The 25,611-nt window shown below is 42.4% G+C and overlaps 1 protein-coding gene across 1 annotated transcript in view; it reads right to left on the minus strand.

Annotated features, from left to right (window-relative positions):
* Positions 1-25,611, minus strand: part of LOC121614564 (adenylate cyclase type 1-like) — a 32,392-nt gene that overhangs the window by 1,233 nt on the left and 5,548 nt on the right. The window contains exons 4-17 of the mRNA XM_041948501.1: positions 20,028-20,139; positions 10,579-10,706; positions 9,511-9,669; positions 8,966-9,107; positions 7,531-7,686; positions 4,009-4,206; positions 3,818-3,915; positions 3,604-3,688; positions 2,921-3,010; positions 2,417-2,679; positions 1,491-1,617; positions 472-633; positions 241-387; positions 44-142 (exon numbers count right to left, since the gene is read on the minus strand). Coding sequence (XP_041804435.1) covers positions 44-142; positions 241-387; positions 472-633; positions 1,491-1,617; positions 2,417-2,679; positions 2,921-3,010; positions 3,604-3,688; positions 3,818-3,915; positions 4,009-4,206; positions 7,531-7,686; positions 8,966-9,107; positions 9,511-9,669; positions 10,579-10,706; positions 20,028-20,139 — 1,966 coding nt within the window. The remainder of the gene's footprint in view (positions 1-43; positions 143-240; positions 388-471; positions 634-1,490; positions 1,618-2,416; positions 2,680-2,920; positions 3,011-3,603; positions 3,689-3,817; positions 3,916-4,008; positions 4,207-7,530; positions 7,687-8,965; positions 9,108-9,510; positions 9,670-10,578; positions 10,707-20,027; positions 20,140-25,611) is intronic.

Here is a 25,611-nt window from a genome sequence, read left to right on the forward strand (position 1 = left end):
ATACACGTGCAAACACACACAGAAAAACAAAATAACATGCCACCTTGGTACCAATGGTGGGGACGAGGCCCACAGCTGCCATGTATGTACTGCCAATGGTTTTGATTTTCTCTATGTCTTTGTAGCACTCCTTGTCCATGAGCTGCAACACACACATTCAACACAAGGCAACACAGTTAAAATCTCCTAGAGGTCTGCGTTCAAAGTCACAACAAATAAATAGATAAATGACCGTCCCACCTCATCAAAGTCAGCAATGATCTCATTCAGCAGTCTCAGGCACTCCACTCCCATGTTGTTGCCATCGAGCTCGATGTAGAAATCATTGAAGTTTGGGATGGAGGCAAACAGGACACCGACTTGTGCGTAGGACTGGTAGTAGAGATCCTAATACAAAAAGGAAGACCACACAATAAAAAAAACATCAACAACTCTGCTGATTATTTGTCTCTCTTCCATCTGTTTATCTACCTGTTTGTCTGTCTGTCTGTCTGCCTGTCTATTAGCGAGGCTCACCATGTTCCTGGGGTTCGACATCAGGAAGTGCTGAGCCACGTGTGCAGGCAGGAGATTGAAGAGGATCCTCCTGTTGTCCAGCTTGACTTTCTCCATGCCGTCTCTTTCCTCTTCCGCCTGACAGCAAACGCAGCACGCACACAGAATACACATACAGCCGTGAGGACTGGGGCCTGTTCCACATTTTCACCACTTGGGGTCAGTAAAAATCCTCATGAGCCTTACAACACAGACTGCATGTCTCATGGTTGGGTTTTTCATGGGCACATTACACCACTAATGCTGCTAGTTAAGTGATTAAATAGCTTAAAATTTAGCTTCGGCGCTATAGTCCTGCTAGGCACAACAGTGCCTCTTTTATACTACTGGCATCAAATGAATCCAAGCCAAAACAAGTTTCTTACCCTCATTTTTGCCAGAAAACAGACAGATAAATACAAATCCTCCATACATGACCCAATAGATTGTATATATCAAAGATGAAATGGCAACAGTCTACCTCTATTAAAATGTATGTTATCATAATGAGATTTAAGCCTCTCAACATCCAAAAGCCTCTGTCCAGGACTCAAGTACTACACTTCAGTACAAATGTGAGGTACTCGTACTTTACCTGAGTCTTTTCTTTTCATGCCACTTTCCACTCCACTACATTTCAGAGGGAAATATTGTACTTGTTACTCCACTACGTTTATCTGTCAACTTTAAAACGTGTGTTTTGTTCTGAATTAAAGCACCTTTCACCGACAGTTTTCTGGATTAAGTACTTTAATACTTTAAGTACATTTTCCTGATTATACTTACATACATTTACTTTAATGACATTTTCAATGCAGGACTTTTGCTTGTAGCAGAGTGTTTTCACAGTGTGGTATTAGTACTATTACTGAAGTAAAAGATCTGCCTCTTTCACATGCACGAACACATTGACATACACACACACACACACACACACACACACACACACTCCTGACCTGCACAGCCCATAGGAAGTCCAAGCGTAGTTTGAGGTCAAGTTGCCGGGAGTGGAGGGCCAGGGCACTGACAAAGAGCAACAGAGACAGGATGGGCTCATAGCCCCGGATGTGGAAGGACCCCCCACTGTGGAAGAGACCGACACACAAGTCAGCACTGGACTGGACCACACAGAAAACTACACATGAGGGTTGGATGGACCCCCCACAGCGTGGAGAGCAATCATGAGTAAAGTTTTACTTAATGAGTAATGAAAACAGATATTAAAGAAAAAAAAAAATCATTAGATAAATGAAAATGTGTAAATGAAAGAACTTAGATGAAATTTTGAACCATACAATATCATATTATTTACTGAAGCATGACTGCATTTAAAGAAAATGCGCTTTTCAAAAGAGATCTTTATCTTAATAAGCTTAACAAATTCCACGTAATCACTTTGCAGGGCCACATTTATGATCTGAGCTCCAACAAAATTGGCCAGGCCCCTCGGTGCTGGGTTGAAACAGCTAACGTGCTCCCATCATCCAGCCCACATTGTCCTCTCAGGCTTCTGATTTGGAACTAATGAGCACATGTGCTGCATCAAAGGGTGGTAAATGAAAGAGTGTGTGGGCTGCAGACAAGCAAAGACTCCTCCACACACATACATCTCGGCACTGTAAATGTTCTTCATAACTCCTGGTTATCTGTTCCTTCTCTGGATCAAACAAACATTCATCCGCAGCCAATCTTTGCCTCTGATACTCTAATGACGCACAATCATAACTAGATCTGGGGGCTCTCGCTTTAAACTCCACGGGGATGTGTGTTCATGCAACTTCAGGAAATGACAGAAATAAAAAGTGCAGACGAGCTGAAGTGTTTATGCATCATCGTGTGTGTCTGCGTGGTGTTTGTGGTCGCGCTGTGCCGTGAGCCTCACCCTGCGGTCTTGCGAAAGCCGCTGAGCTCCAGCACGGTGACATACAGCACCCCCAGAAGGAGCATTAGCGCCATCTTTGGCAGCCAGGAGACCCGCAGGAAAAGTGCCAGGGTGAGTGTGCCCACCACGCAGGCCAGAAAGGCATAGCGGGCACCGTCACAAGGCAGCTCCGCCATGGTGTGGTTGGCGCCGCTGTCCACATCAATGATGACGATGGAGCTGTTGGTGTTGGCACTACCCCACAGCCAGGGCATGCAGCCCACCTGACAGAGGTAAAAAGGGAAGATACATGTGCATAAAGATGATATTTAAAGAGAGAAAAGAAATTTTCTTTTCCTAACTTGCTGTACCATTATCCTAAGTGCTGTTGATACAATACCTATAAAATCAATGAGGCATTTCAGTCAAGCATCCAAGAATATGCTATTTAAAGCAGTTACAGCTCAAAACATGGTGACATTTTTCTGTGCGGATGACATTTTTACAGTTGCCTTCCCCACTTACCACACAGGCCTGGGCCACAGCGTAGATTAAGAGCACTATGAGAATACAGAGAGCAGTGCGGATCTGAATGGTCAGGCACCCTGGAAAACACTGACAGACAAAAACAAAGAAAAGTCAGACGAAGGAGGCCGTACGACTAACATTTCTATTGTACATATAACACTCTATGTGGTAATGCATGGCATGCACGCGTAGCCGTAAGAACAGCTTTGTGAAATCAAACTGCTGTGCAGACAGAGATTCAGGTGGCACGAGGTCAATAAGGTGAGTGATGAACAGAAAAGGAAAGAGGGAGAACAGGAACATAGAAAAGCCACAAAGTTAAAAAACGACGAGTCACGACGATGTGTTCAGGAGGTTTGAGGACAGCCATCAACCTCAACAAAGGCTAAAATGAATAAACTAACCACCTGAGTTTAAATACAGCAGAGCGGCTTAGAGGAGTAATCGTGAAGCCAGTGAATACTGAATCGTTATTACAAGGTTTTATAAAATACATTTACATATTTCTCTTCAGTCAGCAAAAAAAAAAGACAGGAAAGAATTAAAATGAGGAAAGTTAAACTTGCTGGCTCTGTCAGGACTGGTCTATTAGTCGTAGAAGATGACATATGCATAAAAACTAAATGAAAAGGAAGACCTTCGCTCAGGTGGGGTAAGGATGAAAAAGCAACTGTATTTACCTGTACTCTAGTGATATGCAGGTACATGATACAAGCTACGAGGAAACAGATGCAGAAGACGAGAAGGACTAGTACCACTGTGCCCCTGAAAGGAAAGAGAAGAGAGAGGAAGAAGGGTTGATTAAGAAGACCAGAGCGACCAAAAGAGTCAGGTCAAGAGATAAATGCAGAGAGAAACAGCATTAGAGAGAAGAAGAGGGGCAGCTGTACATACTGTGGTATGATGAGGAGATAGACAAGGCCAAACAAGGCAGCTAGGATCAGAGAGAGGACCACCGCACTGGTGAAGTACTCATCAGGAACCTGGTGGTACTGTGTAAAGCCAGAGACCAGTGTGAGTGAGTATTCATTCACAGGCTTCATCCACAAACAGCTCAGTGCACAGGTACAGCATGCGCGCCTCACCCTCTGCTCGCGCTCAGAGCACTTATACATGAGTGTGAGGAAGTTGAGGTCTGCCGTGTCGGACTCGGTCTGGCGGGCCTCGATCAGCCGGCCGATGTAGCGGTTGACCCGGGTTCTGGGGCTGCTCTGGAGCAGATTAGCCTGGTTTGTGTTGGAGCGGTTCCTCAGCTTCTGTGGAGCCGTCCGCATGGCTCTCCGCTGGTGGGATTAAAAAAAACAGAACCCTTCACTAAAAATGCAGAACTTGGAAAACAACAGTGAGATAAATGGCTGCAATGCAGCGCCGTGTATTCTCTGCAATACTGGAGTATTATCATATTAGGAACAAGGGTGAAAAAGAGTCAACAATAAACACGGGCAGCTGATTATACTTTCAAATTAGGACATTGCCTTCACACTTAACTTCATTACTGAATGCACCCTGCTGTGTTTGAGTGTCTTCGGCAGCCAAACTGAGCAGCTTTGCAAAACATTGGGTATTGGAGCAAAGCCAGAGAGTTAACATGGCAGAATGGATGTTTGTGTGTGTGTGTAGGTGTGTGTTCATGTAAGTGAATATGCTGGATGAATTGTGTAACTCAGTGGCACAGTAGGGGAGCAAAGGGAGAGCAAGAGTGTTCATGAGATCATTACATGACATGAATGTGTACAGCTCACTGACATCCTTGATTTCCTCATTTTTCTTTCTTTTCTTCCTACTTCCTGTTTCTTCTTGACTTCCTTCCTTCCCTGCTTCCATATATTAATCGTTACTTTCCTCTTTCCTTCTCAGCTCTGCATATTCTTCTTTACTACCTTCCTTGCTTTGTTATGCTCTTCCTTACTTCTGTCTTGCTTGCTTATTCTTTTCGACTTCCTTCATTCCCTGCTACCATATATTTCTCTTTACTTACTTCATTGCTTCCATATATTCTTTCTTTGCTTCCTTTTTTCCTCCCTTTTTTTCCATCTATTATTTCTCAGTTCCCCCCTTCCTTGCTTCCACATATCTTCCTTCTTTCCTTCCTTTCCTGATTCTGCATATTCATCCTTACTTCCCTCTTTCCTTCCCAGTCTCTGTATATTGTTCCTTCCTTACATCTTTCATTTTTTGCTTCCATACATTTCTCTTTACTGACTTCATTTCTACCATATAGTCTCCCTTGCTTCCTTTTTTTCCTTCCTTGTTTCCATGTGTGCCTCAGCTCCCTCCTTCCTTCCCTGCTTCCATATATTCTTCCTTCTTTCCGTCCTTCCCTGCTTCCATTTATTCTTCCTTCTTTTCTGTCCTTCCCCTGGTTCTATATATGTATATATATTTGTCTTTTCTACTTATTTTCTTGCGTTTCTTTCTTACTTTTGTCTATTTTCCCGTACTTCCCTCTCATCTCCACTGCTCCAGTCTATTCATGCTTACTTCCTTCCTCACATCCTTGCTTAATCTGCCTTACATGGTCTCCTATTTCTGTTTATAATTCCATCCAGTCTTTCTTCCTTCTCTCCCCCCCCCCCCCCCATTTCCTTCCCTTATTTATCTGTGGCTCCCTCACACTCTTATTTTGTTATTTATGAGGCAGTAGCACTGTGACCTGCAGATGCCGACTTCTCCTTATGTTCCATATTGTGCTCATCGTTGCACAGAACACATCGTGCAGCCATGTCTGCTGCACCAAAAATCCTATTCATTCATCCCTTGTCCCTCACATCGCTCCCCTTCGTGCCTTGAATGCATATGTCATTGCACACAATTCAAGTGTGTGTGGTCTGAATGTGAAATCACCATTCAGTAGAAGATGCATGTATGACTTAACCTGTCACCACTTTTCCCTTTTCCATTTGTCTGTTTTACACTATTCTGCCTTTTGTCTGTGATGTGAGGATGTTGTCATTACTGTTAATGTAGATTTAAGAGGAGACACTGTTGTGCAGTGTGAGGTGAAGATCTGCTGGATTCACTGGATTGTAAAAGAGGGAAGAAGATGCTTCGTCAGACTTTTATGCTAAATGTTTCAAATCTAGCAAACAACTTGTGGCATATAGAGTGAGCGACACACACCTGCTATACTTGTGAGGACATCGCTTGAGCATAATTAATTCCCTGATGCTTGTAGCCACAACTGCTGCATGATTTACCAGCCTAATCTCAGCCTTAACCGTAAAATGAATAATTTTTTGGTGGGGGGAAATGAGCGTCTTCATTTGATGATGTGATCAGTTGTTTGTCCACACCACAAGAAAAATACAAAGGCCACATACACACACACACACACACAGAGACAGACACACCTGAAAATCTGGATTAAAACAGCTGGTGTAAGAACTGTGCAGCTGCCAGGTCACAGGATTTCTCTTCAGGCACACAAGGTCAAGTAAGCTCTTTGACATTCGGCCAGATTGCCAGTGTCACTGACTGTATGTGCGAGGGGGAAAGGCTGTGTTGGTCTCCAACAGGAGCAACATGCTCAGGTCATTATGGCTTCACTCCCTTCCTTCTTACGATTAAGTACACATCCTGTGAAAGCCATATATTCATTTAACTGACTAAGATGTACAGTTGCAACAATAAGTTTCTGAAATCCTGAATTATTTTCTCCTAAACTATAGTTTGCTAAAAATAGCGACTGCCACACTCTCCTAAAGCACAAGGCGACACCACCAAACTGCTTGTTTTACCCAACTGACGGGCCAAAAGTATGCAGTTAATTAAAACATGAGACAAGGAAAAGTAGCCAATGCTCACAGCTGAGAGGTTGAGCCGTTAACTGATTGTCAAAATATTCAACGGTTCATTTTAGATTGATCAATCAGTTGTTTCAGGGTTATATATTATTATATTATAAATATAATTCTTAGTCTACATCCGTAGAAGGGAAACATGCTCAGAAATGTTACTAGATGACTTCTTGAGCTTGCTCAAACAGCACTACTGGACTCTATGCTGACTGCTCTGCAAATATCTCTGCATGAATGCAATGTTCAGTGAGGTAACAAAGCAACATGGGTACAGGAGCATCTGTTGCACATGCTAATGTCTACTGTATGTCCAAGATTTCACATTAAGAAAGCCACTAAACCATGAAGCAACGATCACACACTGTTGCTCCTCTAATGTTTGCCAAAGACCCCTTGGATGATCCACAACTCAAGTCTTAAGCTCATACATATTTACATTGTGGATCTACCACATCCTGATGTTCAGGACACTGAAATGTTGTGGTAAGGAATATAAATGACAAAAAGGTGTCGAATATAAAGAAGAACAGTTGTACATTTCTACAGAAAGCGCCTGTTTGAAAAGTTGTGTTAACTTATACTGCAATGTTTAAGCATTATGATGAATAAAGACAATAAAGATTCGGGTTGTGGTTTAAATAAAGAGATCAGGCCGCATTTAGGGGCATTTAGAAATCCAGGGAATTCAAACATTTTTCACTATTGCAGCAAACTCTAGACATTCAGACTCTATATCTTTCTGCCTCTATTTCAGTAAATCACAGCACGAAAAAACACAGAAACGTCAACACAGACACTGAGAGTTTATACCTTATCACCGTCCTCGCAGTTCATGACATTGGAGAAGGGAATCTCAGCCTTGAACATCTTCCTGCAGTGCATAAGCTGCACTAGTAAGTAGCACACAGTTTTGAACTTCATCTTTTTGGCGGGCTTTATATCCGAAAGAATCAATCCTGGGAATATCTGTCACCAGATAAGAAACGGGAACAAGGATTTAGTCATGATAACCCACACAGTGATATATATTATGTAAGGGCCTATAAATCATGCACAGGCATTGGACAGTATGCAGGTGCACACATGCTCATGCACACACACGCATGCAATCATTATCATCAGGCTCAGGAATTTCACTAGAAGGTGGTTTGAATAAGGTCAATCCCTTAGGTGATTTTAGTAGTTTTAGGACTTTGCTGGCCTCATTTCCCTTTCATAAAGCTATTTTAGAAAGAGCGATAAAGATTAAGCATACGTTAAAGGGGCTGAGGAAATATCTGAGTGTCGTTTGTAGCGAGAAATATATTCTTCGGTCGATACACAAAGTTGGAAATGTGTCCCTAAGCCGGAGTGATTAAAGGCACAATAGCTAAATGAGTAAAGTATACAACTCAGGTAGGCCACATCTTTCTCTGAGCCGTGTCTCTGATGAAGCCTAACCATCAGCTCTATTAAGAGGATTAACAAAGTCTCCCGCATATCAAAGAGAAATACACGCAACTGAGATGTTACAGGTGCATATAAGGACCCTTGTAACCTATGTGCAAGCGTTATCTTGCATAAAACCTGCTGCAAGAAATGATGAGGAGAGGAGAGGAGAGGAGAGGAGAGGAGAGGAGAGGAGAGGAGAGGAGGCCTGATGGAGTAATACAGAAACAAGACTGAAATTCCCTCTCCAGCTGCTTGTGGCGCATCTGTTGGAGATGCGCGTGTTAATGTGTATGCACAGACACACACATATCTGTGCAAGTTTGTCGGACATGTGCAGATTTGAGATGATAGATGCCGCTGGCTGTTTTCTTGTTCTTTATAGCCCCAGTCCAATCCATTACAGGCTGGAAGTGAAATCAGCTCAACAACAAATACGTGAGAGCTCCATCATATGATGCTGGATGCTTTAGTCAACACTGTTTTTCTGTTTGAAGGATGGTTTGATTGTAGATCTTGGCATAGAAGTAAAGGCTGTTCAAGATAAGCCTGCTTTTTCAAACTAGCCTACGCTGATTTACCACGTGCAGTAGATCAGGTTAATATGGATTAGCATTCGACCTGCAGAGGCTTTGCTAATGTGTACAGTACACTGTCTAGGTAGAAGAAGGTTCAACTAAGGCCAATGTCTGATAGGAAGCATGAGCTAAAGACACAAGAGATGCTGTCATCTCAGTCATTTTCCTGTGCTAAAGGCTCATAGAAATATGCAGCATGTTGAATATACATTCCTCAGCACAGAATTACAAAGCGATACCTTCCGTCGGTGAGATGGCACTATAAAGAAGGTTTCAATTTCATGTTTTTGGAGGAAGGCGTTCCTTTCGTGTCCGTTTCCAGGCTCCACCTCATAATCTCCATTTAGGCACTCCAGCGTGGATCTGGTGATGTGGACTTTACTGTGGAACACAAGGACAGGTAGGAAAGGATAATACACAACACTGTCGGGTGGTGTCACAGCCACTGCAAGCTGCAGAAATTAGGTGCATCTGGCACAAACGGTTGTGAGCAGGTCATCTGCAGAGGGGTGTTACAGGAGACGTGCTCCTGCAGGCACTTAACAAGAATTAAACTTTCTTTAAAAATGCTGCAAAAAGGTGAAAATTCTTAAAACTATTACAGTATTTTAAAAGCACAAGCATTACTACGTACTCTTGTTCAAAAGAAAGGCCAGTATTAGAAATATTCAGACCTCACACTATAATTACATTTCAAAAGTCAATTCTAAATGATGTTATCAGTCAAGATACGAAAACTGGTGTCCACAGCTGTAGAGGCTCATGTAAAATGTTCATCACTGACCCAGGTAGTCCTCCAGCCTCCATCACATTGGCTAGGGTCACGTCATTGGACCACACATCATATTGCCATTTCCTGAGGCCCAGCACTCCACACAGCACCCGGCCTGTGTGCAAGCCCACGCGCATGTTCAGGTTGACTTCTGTGGCCTCTGCTACTGACCTGCAGGGGCAGAGCGCATGCAGGGTTGGAGTGAGGTCGTAAGATCAAATCTGTATCCATATCTACAGTGCATCCATAATTAGGGAGATCATAAAAAAGGCACAAGAAAAGATGCATAGAAATGAAACACAATGTGACATAAACAATGCATTACAGCGCACATGAGCATGTACTAACGTCGCACTGTCATTGTTGTCTTTCAAGAGCTGAAATTTGTACAATTTGACACAATAATAATATTGAAAAGCAATCTTTATGTATGATATCTGAGGTCAGATTCAGGCAACATGGGGAATAATATAGAATCTGTAACTAGAAGCATTCTATGTAAATCTGTCAAGAACAAGCATTGTTCAGAAATGCCCTCCATTGCACTAAAATACCAAAATAGACTAAAGAACAAGACTGTTAAGTTGAGCATTTCTATTTAATCAGTGTTGAGGAAAAAGCCTAATCTTAATTAGCAGTCCTCCAGTCAAGTCATGAAAGTATCTCATTTAATCTGCTGCTGCATCTCAATCTCTCACTTTCTTTTTGTCCCCCCACACATCCTAACTATGTAGGGTTTGCGGGGAAAACAAGCTCTTTCAAGCTCAGCAAAATAGCTTATTTTCTGTCTCCAGTGCAGCCTTTTCTCCCAGCAAACTGTGCTTCGGCTCGCTCAAATGTTCAGTGTTAGAATTCACTCGCAGCACACATGGCTAATCAGGCTGCAGCTCGCCCTGCTTGAAGGAAATCTCTCAACACGGACTCAGTCAACAGTGTGCTCAGAATAAAATAAGGATTGAAGGGACGATCGCATCGTGACAGCATATTCTACTGAATGCGTGGACAGGAAACGATGATGTTCACACTTATTAAATAATACTTCATGATTTCACTCTTAAAAAGTTGTCTATGAACACTCACGTTATGGTGTCAATCATGTCCAGTCCCATCTCTACGCAGCAGTGGGCGTGGTCAGTCTTGGGTTGGGTCAGTCCAGAGACACAGTAGTAACAATCCCCCAGGATCTTAATCCTGCGACAGTGGTTCTCCTGCCAATCAAAGCAGAGTGAAATTGTGATTCTGTGTCAAAAGGAGCCAGTCAGTTAACAAGATCTACATTTGCAAATTTCATCAAAAACCAGTCCAACCTACAGCACCTGTGTTCTTTCATAGGATTATAAATTAACCTTTAGTCAGCTCAGTTAGAGTTAAAACCATTATAAGAGAGTACCAAAAGTCATCAAAACCAAAAATCACTCTTTCAGTTCCATCAGAATTGCACCAGTGGCGTTAAAAAGTCTGACATTTAATTATAGCTTATCCATTACACTGATTACACTGATCCATATCCATCAGTGTGTAATTTGTGAGTTTTGCTTCAAGCTATCCATTGCTGCAAGTTCCAAGGTTGATTGAGTTTATGGTGCAGGAGTTATTGCCTTTCAAAAGTTAGCTTTACCTTCGATTCAACTTGTTCACGATAACACTGTAATGTTTATAATGCGTAAAAATATGTCATCCTTCAGCATTTCGCGCAAATCACACTGATGATGCAAAGCTTTCTCAGAATAATGCATTCTTAAAAGGGTTACAGTTAATTACAGCTCTCACAGGCCAGGTTGGATATTTTGTTGTGACAACCTAACACTGATGTTTGTGCTACAATCATATTAATACAGAGAATATTATTTTTATTTCCATCCCAGTTTTGTGAAAAAAGCCCAGTGGTCTTTGAAACAAATGCGACAGTGAGATGAAATGAGTTCAAATGTTGGTGTCCCGGTGCCATGGAGCTTAAACCGTTTATCACAAAAAACGTAATTCAACTCAGGTCAGCAACACCTCTGGTTTAACGCACTGCTCCAATGAACACAACTGTCCCTGTTTACGCATACTCAGGCCATGTCCTGGTCTGTGGTCCACATGGATGAAATACACTTACTTTCACTTTCTTGCCGAGAGATCGATGAGAAGATCGATACCACTCTCATTTCATAATGCTAAGCATGACGCTACAACCAGCAGCTAGTTAGCTTAGCTTAGCACACAGTCTGAAAACAGTGGGAAGCAGCTAGCAGCAACTGCAGCAGCTCACTAAATAATATGTTATATCTTGTTTGTTGAATTCATGAAAATAATTAGTTGTCAAAATGCTGCATTTTTATGGACATTAATCCTCTGGACTATTTCTTTGACCACAACTTGAGCTTCCCACAGGTTGCCTAGCAACCTCGCAGTGATGACAAGACTCCAGGAAGTGATTGCTACTGGCTAATAAATATTCCAGCACATGATCCCTTGCAAAATCTCAACTCATCATTTTCCTTGTTTCCTGTCGCTAAGCTAAGTTAACCAGCTGCTGGCTATAGATGTGAGAGTGGTATCGATCCGGTCAACTAACTCAAGAAAGAATAAAAACAAACAAGCATGTTTCCTAAAATGTCTAACTATTGCCTTAAATCCTGTTTTATTCTTTTTAGAGTCAGCGAATCATAATTGTGCATTTCACCACTGGGCTTCTTAGGAAGTGAAGTTTAATGGATAAACTGTTGTTGCAATGGCCTGATACTCTTAAATGACCCTCGATTAAATCAGTGTTTTATGCCAGTGTGGTTGCTTGACAGCATACATATAAAGATATGCCACTGGCAAAACCTGCTCTAAGACGGAGACAGTTGAAGCTACAGGAACTAATGTGGGCAAATGAATAAATAAATATATGCACAAAATCAGAGAGACAGAGGAAGTCAATAAGGTAAATGAGACAGAATACAACATATGACGACGCTGTGGATCTCCACATGCATTGATGTTTGTATTGCATGTTCATTATCCCATGCAAACTCATGAGACTTTGAACTTCCACCAACACTGAGACGGTTCCCACAATGCAGCACCAATTCAACGTGTCAGTCTCACTTTAGGGAATAAGGTGAGTCATTCTCACTCTTTAGGGACTGTGTGCGGCGACATGAAAAGGCAGCTTACAAATATAACCCATTATTAAAGCAACAGACAATCATTTTACCGTGGACGCCTTCTCATAACCCTTTATTGTTTCCATGGAGGTAATGGGATCGCTGGCCATGCATGTGAACGGCACAAAGACATAATTATGCACACTGGTGGGCACATGACAAGATGGATACTCTATTTTTAACATGCGAGCCATGTGAGTTTCAGGAAAGAGAGATAGCTGGGGCCCGGCGGCAGCAACTATTTGCCTCGTGGAGTTTTACACGCAGCGGTCATGCTTCCTGAGCGCTCAGTGGCACGGTGCCACGCTCGCTGATCATGTAGAATATATTGTTAGACTCAAAGGTACAAAGGGAAGAACACTCAGCAGCAGTATGTTGCAGACTGTTGAGCATCTGTAGTTTTGCTCTGAGAAGTTCTGTTAAAATACTGTCTGTCATTTTCATACAATGTTTACAAGATTTATTATGCAAAAAAATAATACATATTCAAGGAATATGTGTCTATATTTTACATATATTGACTGTATATTCAGTAATATGAGGAAACTGCACTAATGTGCATTTATGCACACTGATCTTGAGCATCTTATATAGTGCATACCTTTCTAAATTTGCTATATTGTTACTTGCATGCAGTATATTTTTTATATCTCTACGTTATTCTTGCCATCCTCTCTGATTGCCTGCTTGTCCTGCTGTAATTTTTTTATTTCTTTCCTGGGGATCTCATTTGACTTCATCTTGAAATACAAAATTTAAAACCTATGGTCAGTGGCATAAAGATCAGTGCAAACAAAATGTCTCAGCTTCACAGTTTTTGTTTCTTTCTACCTCTAATTGACAGCTGAAAACACAGAGCAGCTCAGCTCTGTTCTTTTGAATGGACTCACAGGATGAAAAAGACGCCCTACTTAAAAATTAAAATTTCATATCCTGTGAACTGGATCTTCATCTGTTCACCTATAAAGCTACTAGTGAAATTCTTCGTTATGACACTTAAATGCTATCCTCTCCATGTCTTTCTCATCGTCATCTGACAATAAAACTTATTTATTATTATTATGACAGAGCCAATGAGGTCTCTTCGGGGTAACTCAGGTCATGGTGGAGCGGTAGCAGATGGCGCTACAGTGAGGCATAGCTGAAGCTACAGGAAGCAGGGAAAGCCCTGGTGCTTACAGAGTCTCCTACTCTGTACTTTTCCTGTGCTAATCTGCACTGTGAGGGTTTAGGAGCTGATTCAGTCACAAGCTGGATTACCACCGTCATGTGACCTGAAGTATTGTGGCCAATCTGGGTGGTCATCAGCATAGAGGAAAGATGGCTACGGTGTATTATAGGCACAATTTCCATTAGAAAGTGAACACAAACAGTTGTATTTTTAAGATTTTGACTTTTGGATATTTTATACTGGGTTTTCCATGAGGTCAGAGCGCATTGACAGCAGGTGTAGTTGTATCACCTGGCACCTTACATACAGTACAACCATATGCTTGCAGAGATGCAAATTAGCAAACACTTCAGCGCACACAGACAAGGAGAGAGAGACAAAAAGGGACACAGAGACAGGGAGGGGGGAGCATTCAGTAAATGATTATGAAGGAAAAGATGAGCCAGCTGAGAGAAGCAGCAGTTCATTTCCTACAGGTCCTCAAAGGAGCGAGCAGTACACGTGCACCGTGCTTTGTTTGTCGCACAAAGACAACGATCAGTGCTGTGCCCACATTATTGATGAGGCCGAAGATTAGGGTTTCCACTCCTGTAGCTCTGGAGGGGTTGAAGGGACATGAGCTAGGCAGTGTGCTTGCTGCTTTCTGTCTTCAGTTGTTTGATCATGTAGATTTATAGCAATTTTAACACTTTTCTTAATTCTACTTAGAAGCAATCACACTATTTTATGCATTTTACATCAGGCTGTTAGATAGATTTGAAAAAAAAAAAAAACATTTTTTCATTCCACCTTGGTTCGCTGAATTATTTCATGTCAGCGTTTCATCAATATAGCCTGACAATGATTCATTGCAAAGGCCCTCTGTTGGGCAAAATCTTTAAGAGTGGTACAGAAGTCTCAACATTTCCCCTCGTCTTAGCCTATTTCCCTATTTTCCACCAGCTCTCTAACTGATTTGCATTCATATACAATCATTTATGTGCAGCAACAAATGAATAATATATCAACACTTCCTCCTCCCACCACAACCTGGTGGGTTGGAGCGAGCGGGTGTTGGAGATCTGTGAAGTAAACCTATATGGATATATTTAACAGATATGACGGATATGACAAATAACAAATGTTCAGCGTTCCAAGACTGTTTTATTTACAAAGATGGCACTGTTTTTCTGAACATTTGATCAGCACTGGAACCAAAGAGCATTGTTTTCTTGGAATGATATAAAAAATATGCACATATTTGTGAGAGGTACTGCAAACACACACACACACACACACACACACACACAAGGAAACAGCTCTGAAGTTCTATCTTAACTGTAATCTGTGATTCAAGATTACAGTGAGATGAATACACTGTGATTTGCCCTTTCTCAGTTTTTTTTCTGTCACATTATTAATAAACAACTCAAGAACACTTGCATAGTGTTCTTGAGTTGTTGGGGACAGTCTTCTCTTGAAATAAAGGCAAAGCAATGCTTAGGAGCTCTAATGAAACCAACAAGCTATTAATAGTTCAAGGATTCAGTGAGATTTTATTCCAATATGACAAATGAAAAACATGCAGATGATTTCCCAGTAAAAATGCAAACAGCTTAGCAACAGCTAAGCAAGATGACTGCCAGGCAGCGGACCCCTGTTCAAGCCAAGTTTGTGGCGACAAATGCGGGTATTTTTAATAGTAGGTCTGGGTATTTTCCAGCCGTGTTCGTGGCGACAAAACCGTGTATTTTAAGATGACACATGATCTTTTGCTAACCCTAAACAAAAGGGCTTTGTGCCTAAACCTAATCTTGACTGCAGCATTGTCACAACATGAAAACTGAAAAATTGAAAAGTGAAAAATGTCAGGTTTGACCATAAAGAAATGTAAAAAGTGCACAATGCCAACATTTATTCTGGCAACTGGAAAAAAAAGCCAAGGCTATAAAGTGGGGTTGTGTAGTTTAACAGACGTGTGCTTACTAGTCAGAGAGGGTCATCATGGGAAGTGTAGGGGCCACTGCTTTTGGAGCTTGAATTGCGTTTGTCAGTATATATTAGCTTCTGCTGCTTCAGTTGAGACAGTCCTTTTTCTAAATCTGCCTCATGTGAGTCTCCCAGCTTATGGAAGTGCAAGCTGCTGCATGGTCACCGCAATGACAATCACCATCATCTTGAAACGGAAGCATTTATTCTCTCTCACTCCTCCGTCGAGGACTCAAGCTGGCTTGTTTGGTTTGGGTTTTGCTTCAGTCCGCGGTTTCACACACGCAGGCTGCAGGACTTGACAGTGATCCTTGCACCTGCTCGTGAGAGAAACCCAAACAGGGTTATTTGAGCTGTATTTACAGACAGACTCTGGCTTTCGGCAGGCAGCTGTCACAGTGTGGGCAGTGAACGTTCCCTGTGCTTCATTTAAAAATAAGACATGTCTTTATTAGCGTCCTAACCAGTTGTATTTGTTAAACTTTTCCTGGCACAATATTTTGCATTACATAAACCAGCAGATGTACAAATTATCATGTCTTCATTTGGAGCCTTTTTTTTAGCTAACTTTTAGCAGAATTTCTTGGAAATGTAATTGCTTGCTGACAATTTCCGCCACTGTTGTTTCCTCACTGAGATTAAAATTGAAATTGCATCACACCAGGTTACTCATGACTAGATGAGTCTTTGTCAGTTGTTCCGGTTAACAAGTTACTGACGATGTAATGTTTAGACAGGGAATAATAGTTCTGACAATTGAATGTCATGCTTGTTCCTCGGGTGAATTATCCTCTTAAGAATAGTGGGGAAAAAATTGATTCAGGAATACAAATATGGCCGTGACTTATGTCAACTTGAGCACGCGTTCATGCGCTGCACATGTGACGCAGGCTATTCTGTCGGCTCTCACAGTTGCATACGTGTGAATGAGAAGGGGAACTCTGACTTGTCGAGGAAGGAAGAGGCAGCAGATAGATACATCACCGAGCCGTCCTAAAAATGGAAACATGAGAGAGAGTGCAGAGAACCACGGGGCATGAAAGACACAGTTGAGGGAAGTAGGCTGCTGCATGTCAATCAAGAAGCTGAGAAACAAGGAGCGGAGGAGTCTTAAAGCTGTGATGCAGGGAGGTGTTGCGAGAGGAGAGAAAAGAGGAGAGACAAGAATGAAAAAGCTTTGTGAAACTCTGCCATGGAAACAGCTACTAAACACACACGCATGCACAAACACACACACATATGCATATGGACACAAAGCACATCCTGTCCAGAGCTATTAATGTTATATAGCATCACAACAACCATAAATTAATCACAGAGTCCCTCTCACAACAGAAACTGTTGTTTCGGGTGCCGGACAGACTGTTGGAAACGCAGCCAGGGAGAGGAAGTGTTTATCGAGTGCGAGGGGGGACCAGTTGGTGTGTCAATTTACATTCTTGTTATCCCTCTTCGAAATAAATCTCCCTCTTTTGTTACTTTTCTTCAAAAACAAACATTCCCATTATCATCGTGAAGGCTGTGTAAATGTTTCATGCCACCCGTGTTAAAACTAACACAAAGAAGTACGACTACTAACAGAGAAAAAGCCATTTCTCTGCCTCAAGTCACGCACCTTATTCAGCGCAGTTGCTTAGGTTGATGTTGTGGCACGGCACAATCCTTTGGGAATAATGAAAGGGCCTTCACACCTCTAGATACCTTTTCAGGTGTTAACATGTGCAATGCATCGCAACATGTGCACTTTAACACAACATCTAAGACAATTCAAAGCTCTCCCTCCATATAGATATTTGACGCAACAGTAAGGGCACACACTTGATCAGCACTCCAGCAGCTGAGTTCTGCTGGGCCCACAATTGAGACCTGAGTCTGGGACCAGCCTGTGGTCTGCAGTTGCCCTCGGCTCTGTGGAGTCTTCAGCTCATTGTTTTGGTTTGTTCTGGTTATTGATCCTGAAGCTTTACTGATTTGGCTCTCTGTCAATGCTCTTATCGATCCTGACCAGCACCAAACGGCAGCCTGGCAAAGTGAGAAACCCGCTAAGGAACGTGGTGGAGCATTTAGAAACCTAAGAGCTGGGAGTTGGTGGAGACCAAAAGCAGAGCCAAAAGTAGAGCCAATATTTAACTGCTATTTGCCAAGAGGCCAGAAACACAAGACTGAACTAATGCTGACGTTGCTCCATGTCTGCTGCATGTGTACATATGTAACTGACGGCTGACACACATGAACTTTCTCAGATAAGATCATAAGTTTTGCTTACAGCTTATTCTCAGTTTCATACAACTGAAAGCAGAGGAGGAGGGCAAAGATTGTGCACTGCTGAATCAAACGGAAAATAATACATTTGTTTTGTGAATAATAGGTTGAAAAGTAGCAAACTTTTCCTAAATGTTAAAACAAGACTACTTCAGGTGATTGTATGTGAAACTGGAATGGGCTTGTTAGCCACCTTAGGCAAAAATGAGACGTGACTGTAGTCAGCATGAGTGAGAGGAAGCTTTGAGGACTTGTCTTCATTAATGTTGAAAAAAAATTAGCTGGATGGCTTGAGGAGAGGAGAGAAGAGGAGAGGAGAGGAGACTACTACATCAATAGCACTTTAGGAGAACACTGCGTTCCTGGCCCACGTCCCATGCAGCTTGACAAGTCCAAAGAGTGGACAGGTGGTGTGGGGATGGTGCTGGAATGGTATTATGAGATGATGCCCAGTGGCCATGTGGCATCGCCCGCTCTTCGTATGGAACGAGAAGAGTCTGAGTGCCCACAGTGACCACAGCTATGAGTCACTGGCACTGCCACTTCCTGCCAAAGTGGATCAGAATGAGTGGGGCTCTGGGTCAGGGCAAGGCTAGAACATTTGATGACAAGTTTCATGGCCGGGGACAGCCTTTCAGCGTAACACGTGGCTCCCAGCTAGCAGCCAAGCGGAGATCAGACCGATCTATTCAGTTGTTACCAAAAGACCGAGACAGCTCCAGTCACAACAGCGAGAAAGCTGACGTGGCTCAGGATAGCATTTCCTCTCGCCAAACTGCTCGTGAAAATGCATCATTTGAAGCTAAATTCATTGTAGCGTCTTTGAAATGAAGGGGAAAAAAAGCTTGAATTGAAGTGCACTGACTTGTTGACGCGACTTATAAATGAGAGCATCTGTGCGTGTGTGTGATGCAGGGAACCGTCTTGTTTCAGCTGATAGCATCGCTGGGTAAAAAACGACTTTCCGCAGGATAAAGACAGAGTGCAGCTGACATGCAAAACAGTGAGAGCCAGGTAAAGCAACTGATCCGAGATTAATTGGAAAGGCATTGACAGTTATTTGACAATAACAAGCCGAACGGAAGGCGTTCTCTTTTTAGTCCGTTCTAAATTTGTGCCTGTAAACAAACAAGTTAAAAATAGAAGCTCTCAACACGGCCAAGTAAAACCTTCTATGAAAGCAAAAAAAGGGTTAGTTGTAATCCTGTGGATTAATGGATTTGACAAGGGCATGCGCCTAGTGTAAGTAATAGAGGCCAGATTACATGTAGATAAGGCTGTGGCAGGGTGATCTGGAGGGGCTCAGGGGCTCAACCTTCTCACCAAACAAAGATATTGTACGTGTCAGCCAAACTGAAAGTGTTGCAGAAGGAGCGATATCGCACCTCTTCCGCAGACGTGCTTTGATTCTCGTCACCAGAACGTGAAGCAAAAGCAAGTCGAGGCACCTACAGTATTGCGATTAAAACGTTTTATAACGCCACCACAGATAGCGCCACATATTTCAAAGCGACATTCAAATTCACAGCAAAAGTTGAGCGGATTTTTCATTTCATTTCCCGAAATCACAAAGAGTGAAATATTGACAGATGGGAGAGCTGAAATCTTTTCCACGTGCGAACCAAGAGAGATTGGGACAAGTGCAACGGCGGGCCCTTCATTCAGTTCATTCACACAACCAGGGTGGAGGCGAGGTTTAGCCCTGGGTAAATCTGGCCTAGATTAAAAATGTCTGTCAACCCTTCCTCAAATGAAGCACTGGATAATCATATTAAGCATCATATGGGCTTCCAGTATTCACTCTGACATCATGCTAAGCTGGTACAACAGTGGTATGTGCCAACAGCCTGTGGCCAGAGCAGTTCACGCATGCACACACGCTCACACACACACAGACACACACATAGACGTGCCTGTGTACACAGCAGCTTTTTATGGCAAAAGTGACTGTAATTGAGGGATATGTATAGAAGAAAGGGAAACAGACTCACCGTGGCAAGCTCATCAAACTTTCCAAACAGCTCATTTAGCAGTTTAACCAGTTCCTGGGCTGTGCACTGGGAGGCCAGGCTAGTGAAGCCGACTATATCTGCAAACAGGATGCTGCAGCGGAGAGAGGGAGAAAGAAGCGTTTGAGTCAGTGCAGGTAATTCAACGCGGCGAGTTCGACTGTATGAAACAACAGTGACGTGAGCCCGATCAGATTAGCGCTCAGGTATTTTTTAAAAACGACATTCAGGGACGCCCGAGCCAAAGTCAGCTCGAACGTTCCCTTTGGATAATGTGTTTACAGCAAACTAATCAGACATTCAAATTAATGACCTGCAGCAGCAAAAACTAAGAAGTGAAAGAGGGAGGGAGACAGAGAGAGAGACAGAGAGCCTGGCCCGTTCTCTAACTGACTGGCAGAGCAGTCAAGCAGAGCGACTCAAAATAGAAGCAAGAGCATTCTCGTGGGGATCAAGGTGGAGACATGTCCTGTTAGGAGCTGGTGGGGAGCTGTTGTGGGATATAATGCAACCATCAAGGCGCTGTCACTGTCTCCAGGCGAACTTGTATTCCCTTTGGATAGTCGGTGTATTTGACTGAAAGTGCTTGAGGATTGAAGTTGAACTGAAATTAAAATTCTTTTTCAGATTCACGATATTTTTCTTACTTGCGTCCCGATGCGGCCAGAACAGCAATAACGTCATCCGACAGAAAAAAATGCTGAGTGAGCGTGTGAGAGCTGCTGAGGACTCAGCAGGTGTTGAGATAACATGAACCAAAACTAAAGTCCACTGTCTAAGAGGAACTGAGGTAGCCTAGCTTGCTAGCTTCCACTTTCTGAGTTGAATATGGACATAACAGCATCATGCTCCAAAAACACCTGTTTGGATCATTCCACAGGTAAACAGGTTGATTGGTAACAGGTGATGGTATCATGATTGGGTATGAAAGGAGCATCCTGGAAAGGCTCAGTCGCTCACAAGCGAGGATGGAGCGAGGTTCACCACTTTGTGAACACATGATTGTATGAAGGAGATTAATACATGGGCTCAGGAACACTTTGTAAAACCGTTGTCGGTAAACACAGTTTGTTTGCACTTGACTGCAGTCTGTTTTTATTAACGTTTTACACAGCGTGCCAACTTTTTTGGAATCGGGATTGTTTTTGTCATGTTTCGGCATAAATTAACAACAGGCCCTGAAGGAAAAGGCACTTGTTGAAAACTCTGCTGTCCTAATATGGTCCTCCTGCCCCTGAGAGACGACTCATTATCAATCTGCATCAGAGCAGAGCAGGAACTTTCACCGTGAAGGATTTGCCCTGAGTGCCGGTCGGCAGTGGAGGGTGTGAAGGGGATTAGTCATCAAACTCTGACTGTCCTGAGCAGCTCGCATGTCTGCGGCTCTCACGCTGACGGCACACTGCTGTCTGCATGTGGGCTGGAGTTTTCACAATGTGACAGGGTGCTGGATCTCTAACGGGGAGCAGCTAAATGTCAATTCGTTGTCTCACAGATGTCACGTTAATGAGGGGCAATGGATTCAATTTGCGTGAATGTTTTAATTGGCAACCATCTGTGGCTGACAAGCAGTTGAGACGTTAAATACTGTGCTAGTGTAAGCACTTAAAGCCGAATTCACTAAAACTCTGAAAACTGAGCTGATCTTTCATATGGATGAAATAAAACATGTAATAGTGTCGTGCAGCTGGAGCATCTTTAGTGTTTGTACTTAATTACCCAACAACAGACCAAAACGCTGGACAAATACCAAACTGAATTTGAGTGATCAGCTAACACAACATACAGCATGCCCTCTTATTTAAGCCCTCAAACTATCACAATAAATTCTATTTCATGCTTGATCCAGACGCTGAGCCAAAACATTTCCCTGGAAAATGGCTTGAAAAAGCAATCTTAAAAAGTTAACACTACTGATTCCAATTTTCACCCAAATGTCTCCAGGCTTCTGTCATTCTCTTCAAAGTAAACTCAGACAAGCAGTTTGTGAAATGAATCATCGTTTCACAGTCCCACCTGCAGTAGTCATTCAGAAACTTGCTGGAAATGTGGATGTGGTTTAAAACACAGAGATTAGGATACTGATAATAGATTTGAGGGCAGTCAATTAACTAATTTAGCTTGTGAAAAACAATGCAAATTATTTCAGAGCTCTGCACAACAACAGAACTCTCTGATGTGCTCATATTAAACAGTTTCCTTCCACGCACATTTTAGGATGATCCCCAGCATGCTGGTCGACAGACTCCTGCGAAGTGACGCGTGTCACAGTTCATGTTTGGTGGCTGATATCCGTTCGGCTGCTCGACACGTGGAAGCAGCAGACTGTGGCGTTTCTGCTGTTGTCACGATGGCTGCACGCCTTGCATTCAAGTGTTCCTTTATAAGACAATATCGTATAAACTGTCTCATAGCTGCATCCCTTAAAAAAGGGCCTTGCTTTCTCTGCCAATTCTGGACTAAAAGCTGATAAATTTTGTTATGTAACACAAGCGGAATGTACATCCTTGTGGCCCAACTACAGGCTGCAACTGCTTTCCTTCAGTAAATAGTTTGGTTATGTTTTTGTAGGAGGATTTTCCTACAGCCAAACAAATGTTTCGCATTTTTTCTGGACAGGAGATAGAACGACTGAGGCTCCTACGTGTGCATGGAGCATAATCCAGCCATAACGTGCTGCAGAGAACATCCCATTGAACGCATGCTCCCAGTGCCTCATAACCTCCTGTGAACTTCACCACTCTCAGTTATTCTTTGGCATCATGTAAAGCACACGCATGCCATTTTCCCCAATGCATGCAGCACAAGGCCTGTGTTCCATTCAAAGTTCAGGGCAGGAATCACAACCCTGTACCACTGAAGATCTATGCACCAGAGGAACCCTTTAAATCAGAGCGCTCAGCAGAAAACTTGAACCAGGCTTTTCAGTCCCCGGTTCACAAAGACACAGATATCTAGTACTACTTTGTAAACACCGCAGAGCGTTGGTGAAAGGCTTTGTGATCAGCATGTAATGTGGGTCAGAGGATGGTGCTACATTCCAAATAAGCCACAAATGTTTGTATTAGTAACTGCATAATCAGCTCATAAAAATGTTTATGATTAAGTACCTTCCCAAAATGAGCAGCTTGTTCCGCTTTGCTCATCATAAAGCTACAAAAATCCAGGGTCATACATTAAAACACATAAGAATACTTATTAGTATCCAAATCCTTATGTGCTATGGCAGGGACACTAAATCACACAGACAAATTGGAGTGTGCGCTGAGCTTGCACCTAATACAACAAACATCTGGGCCTTATTTTTAACTACACAGCATCAGTTTGAATGTATGTCTGCCTGACACGATTTTAATTCTATTTATGTACATGTATGAATTTAAAGTCATCGAACATCGAATTTGCAGCTGCATTAAGGAGCTTCATTGCATGATTTTTACGAGTTGGACCGCAGGGATCGCACACTGTGATCAGATAAGTTGTTCCAGCTCCAGTACTGTACTATATACGCTGCTCAAGGTCAAAACCTCATCCCGGACTCAAGTTTCTGATTCAGTAAACTCAACGGCTGCATGCAAAGCACTACAATTCAAATAATTATTGATTTTCCCCTTGGTAACTAGAACTTGTCTAATATCCAATATTGTCTAATTCGATCTCCCTCACACCCTAGTCCATTATTTTCTCTCCAATGGCACATATTCAAGCAAAGTTATTCCCCCAATTATGCTAATCTCCATTTTCCCTCTGTGGGAGGCATTACTATAGCTATTTTTTCGCTGATGTGATTTCAATTTAATCACATAGCAGAAGGCACGAGCCGCGTGCCAACTCCAGGGATAACTTGGGACGGGCCCCTCGGGAGCGGCAGTGTGTGGGCAGCGTGTGTGTGCTGACGTCAGGCCAATAAAGGGGCTAACGCAGAAGAGTGTGTAAGGTGCTTACCGCACAGTTTCGAAGGAGAAACTGTTGGCGATGGCATCTACAAACATTACAAAACCTCCTGTCAGTGACCCAAGTAGGTCATCTTGGAGACAGAATGACATCATTCGGATCTTTCTGATCTTTCTCTCAGTGAACTCATTCGTGATTCCTATTCGTAGAGTTATTTAATGCAACCTAGATGTAATAAAAAGCCTTTAAAAGCTTCCTTCCGATTGAGCAACATCTATTTTGTAAATTGAATATCCTCACTGGTGGGAATTTGTCTTTAACGAGCTTCTTCTGTGTGTTTGCTGTATGTGCGACGGTGGAATGAAACATTAAAAAATAGACAGGCAGGAAATGTAAATTAAAAAACAAAGAGCTGTGAATGTGCATGCTGGATTAAAGCGGATTCTAAATTATACAATGATGATAAATCGGAAAGCTCTTTCATTAAAGGCGCAATGTGATATTAAACAGTGCATGCTCATAATTTAGCACTGTTTTTCACATTATTAATCATGTAAATGATAAAAATGCAAAGTATTAAAGGCGACTTGATAAATTAAGAAACAATTTTGAATGAATTAGTGGTGGTTTAAAAATGTCTTATAGGAATTGTCGTTGTTTTCATCTTATTTTATTATGCCTTCTTTTTTGAATTTATCAGTTGCTTTGTCAGTATAGGGCTATAATGTTCCAGATAACCTGTTAAATAAACTTCAGGTTTGTTACTTTGGAGTCACTTTTTTTTTTTTCTTTTAGTGAGTGATTACTACAATATCCCCCAGGCTGGATTTTAATCAGATCAAACACTGCCCACAGTCTCAAAACATAATGAAGAAAACTCTGAGTACACTGTGCCGCACACTGTTTACTTTCTAATTACAGTCCACCCAAATCACATAAATCATGTCTGCATCCAGTCTAGATCACTCTCAAAGGGTGGCGCTATCTCAAGGAGTTCAAGGCACAAAAGCAATCAGCAGAGCTCCGCTGAGATGTGTCCATATTTAACCACTGTGCACACACACACACACACACACACACACACACACACACACACACATGCGCGCGCATACAGCATTATGCAACAAGAATTTAGTCTCTATTGCATTTAATCCCCTGTAGCAACTTAATCCTGGGGCTAAGCAAACTCTCCTCCTCAAGCCTCCCTGCGGCTCTGAGAACACAGAGGAAAGGAGGAAGAGGAGGAGATAAGGAAAGGAAATAAGGAAGTGCTGGAGCACGAGAGAGGAGGTTTAGCAACACAGTAAGAAACGCAGATTGAAGCAGGTGATGAAAAGGAGAAGTGAGAGAATCTGGTTCACGAACTGCAGAGGATGGAGGCGTGAACGCCACGGTTTCTAACATGCCGTTTACACGTTAGCGCCGAAGGGTCAAAAGGTCATTCACAGCCAACCACGGCTGCAGGTGTCACTGGTGGATTGTAGCTAAGTGCATCTCTACTTAAGTGCTTCACTGAGGTATGATTAGGAGGTACTTTACCTGAGCATATACTACAATATTTACATACAAAACAAATAATCAGTTTAGAAAATATGACTGCCTGCTTTAGGTTTAACTACCCAGTAGTAGGCTATATAAAATAGTAAATGATCTTCCTCTCACAAAGATACAA

The sequence above is a fragment of the Chelmon rostratus genome, chromosome 12 (genome assembly GCF_017976325.1).
Source record: "Chelmon rostratus isolate fCheRos1 chromosome 12, fCheRos1.pri, whole genome shotgun sequence".
Taxonomy (NCBI): Eukaryota; Metazoa; Chordata; class Actinopteri; order Chaetodontiformes; family Chaetodontidae; genus Chelmon; species Chelmon rostratus.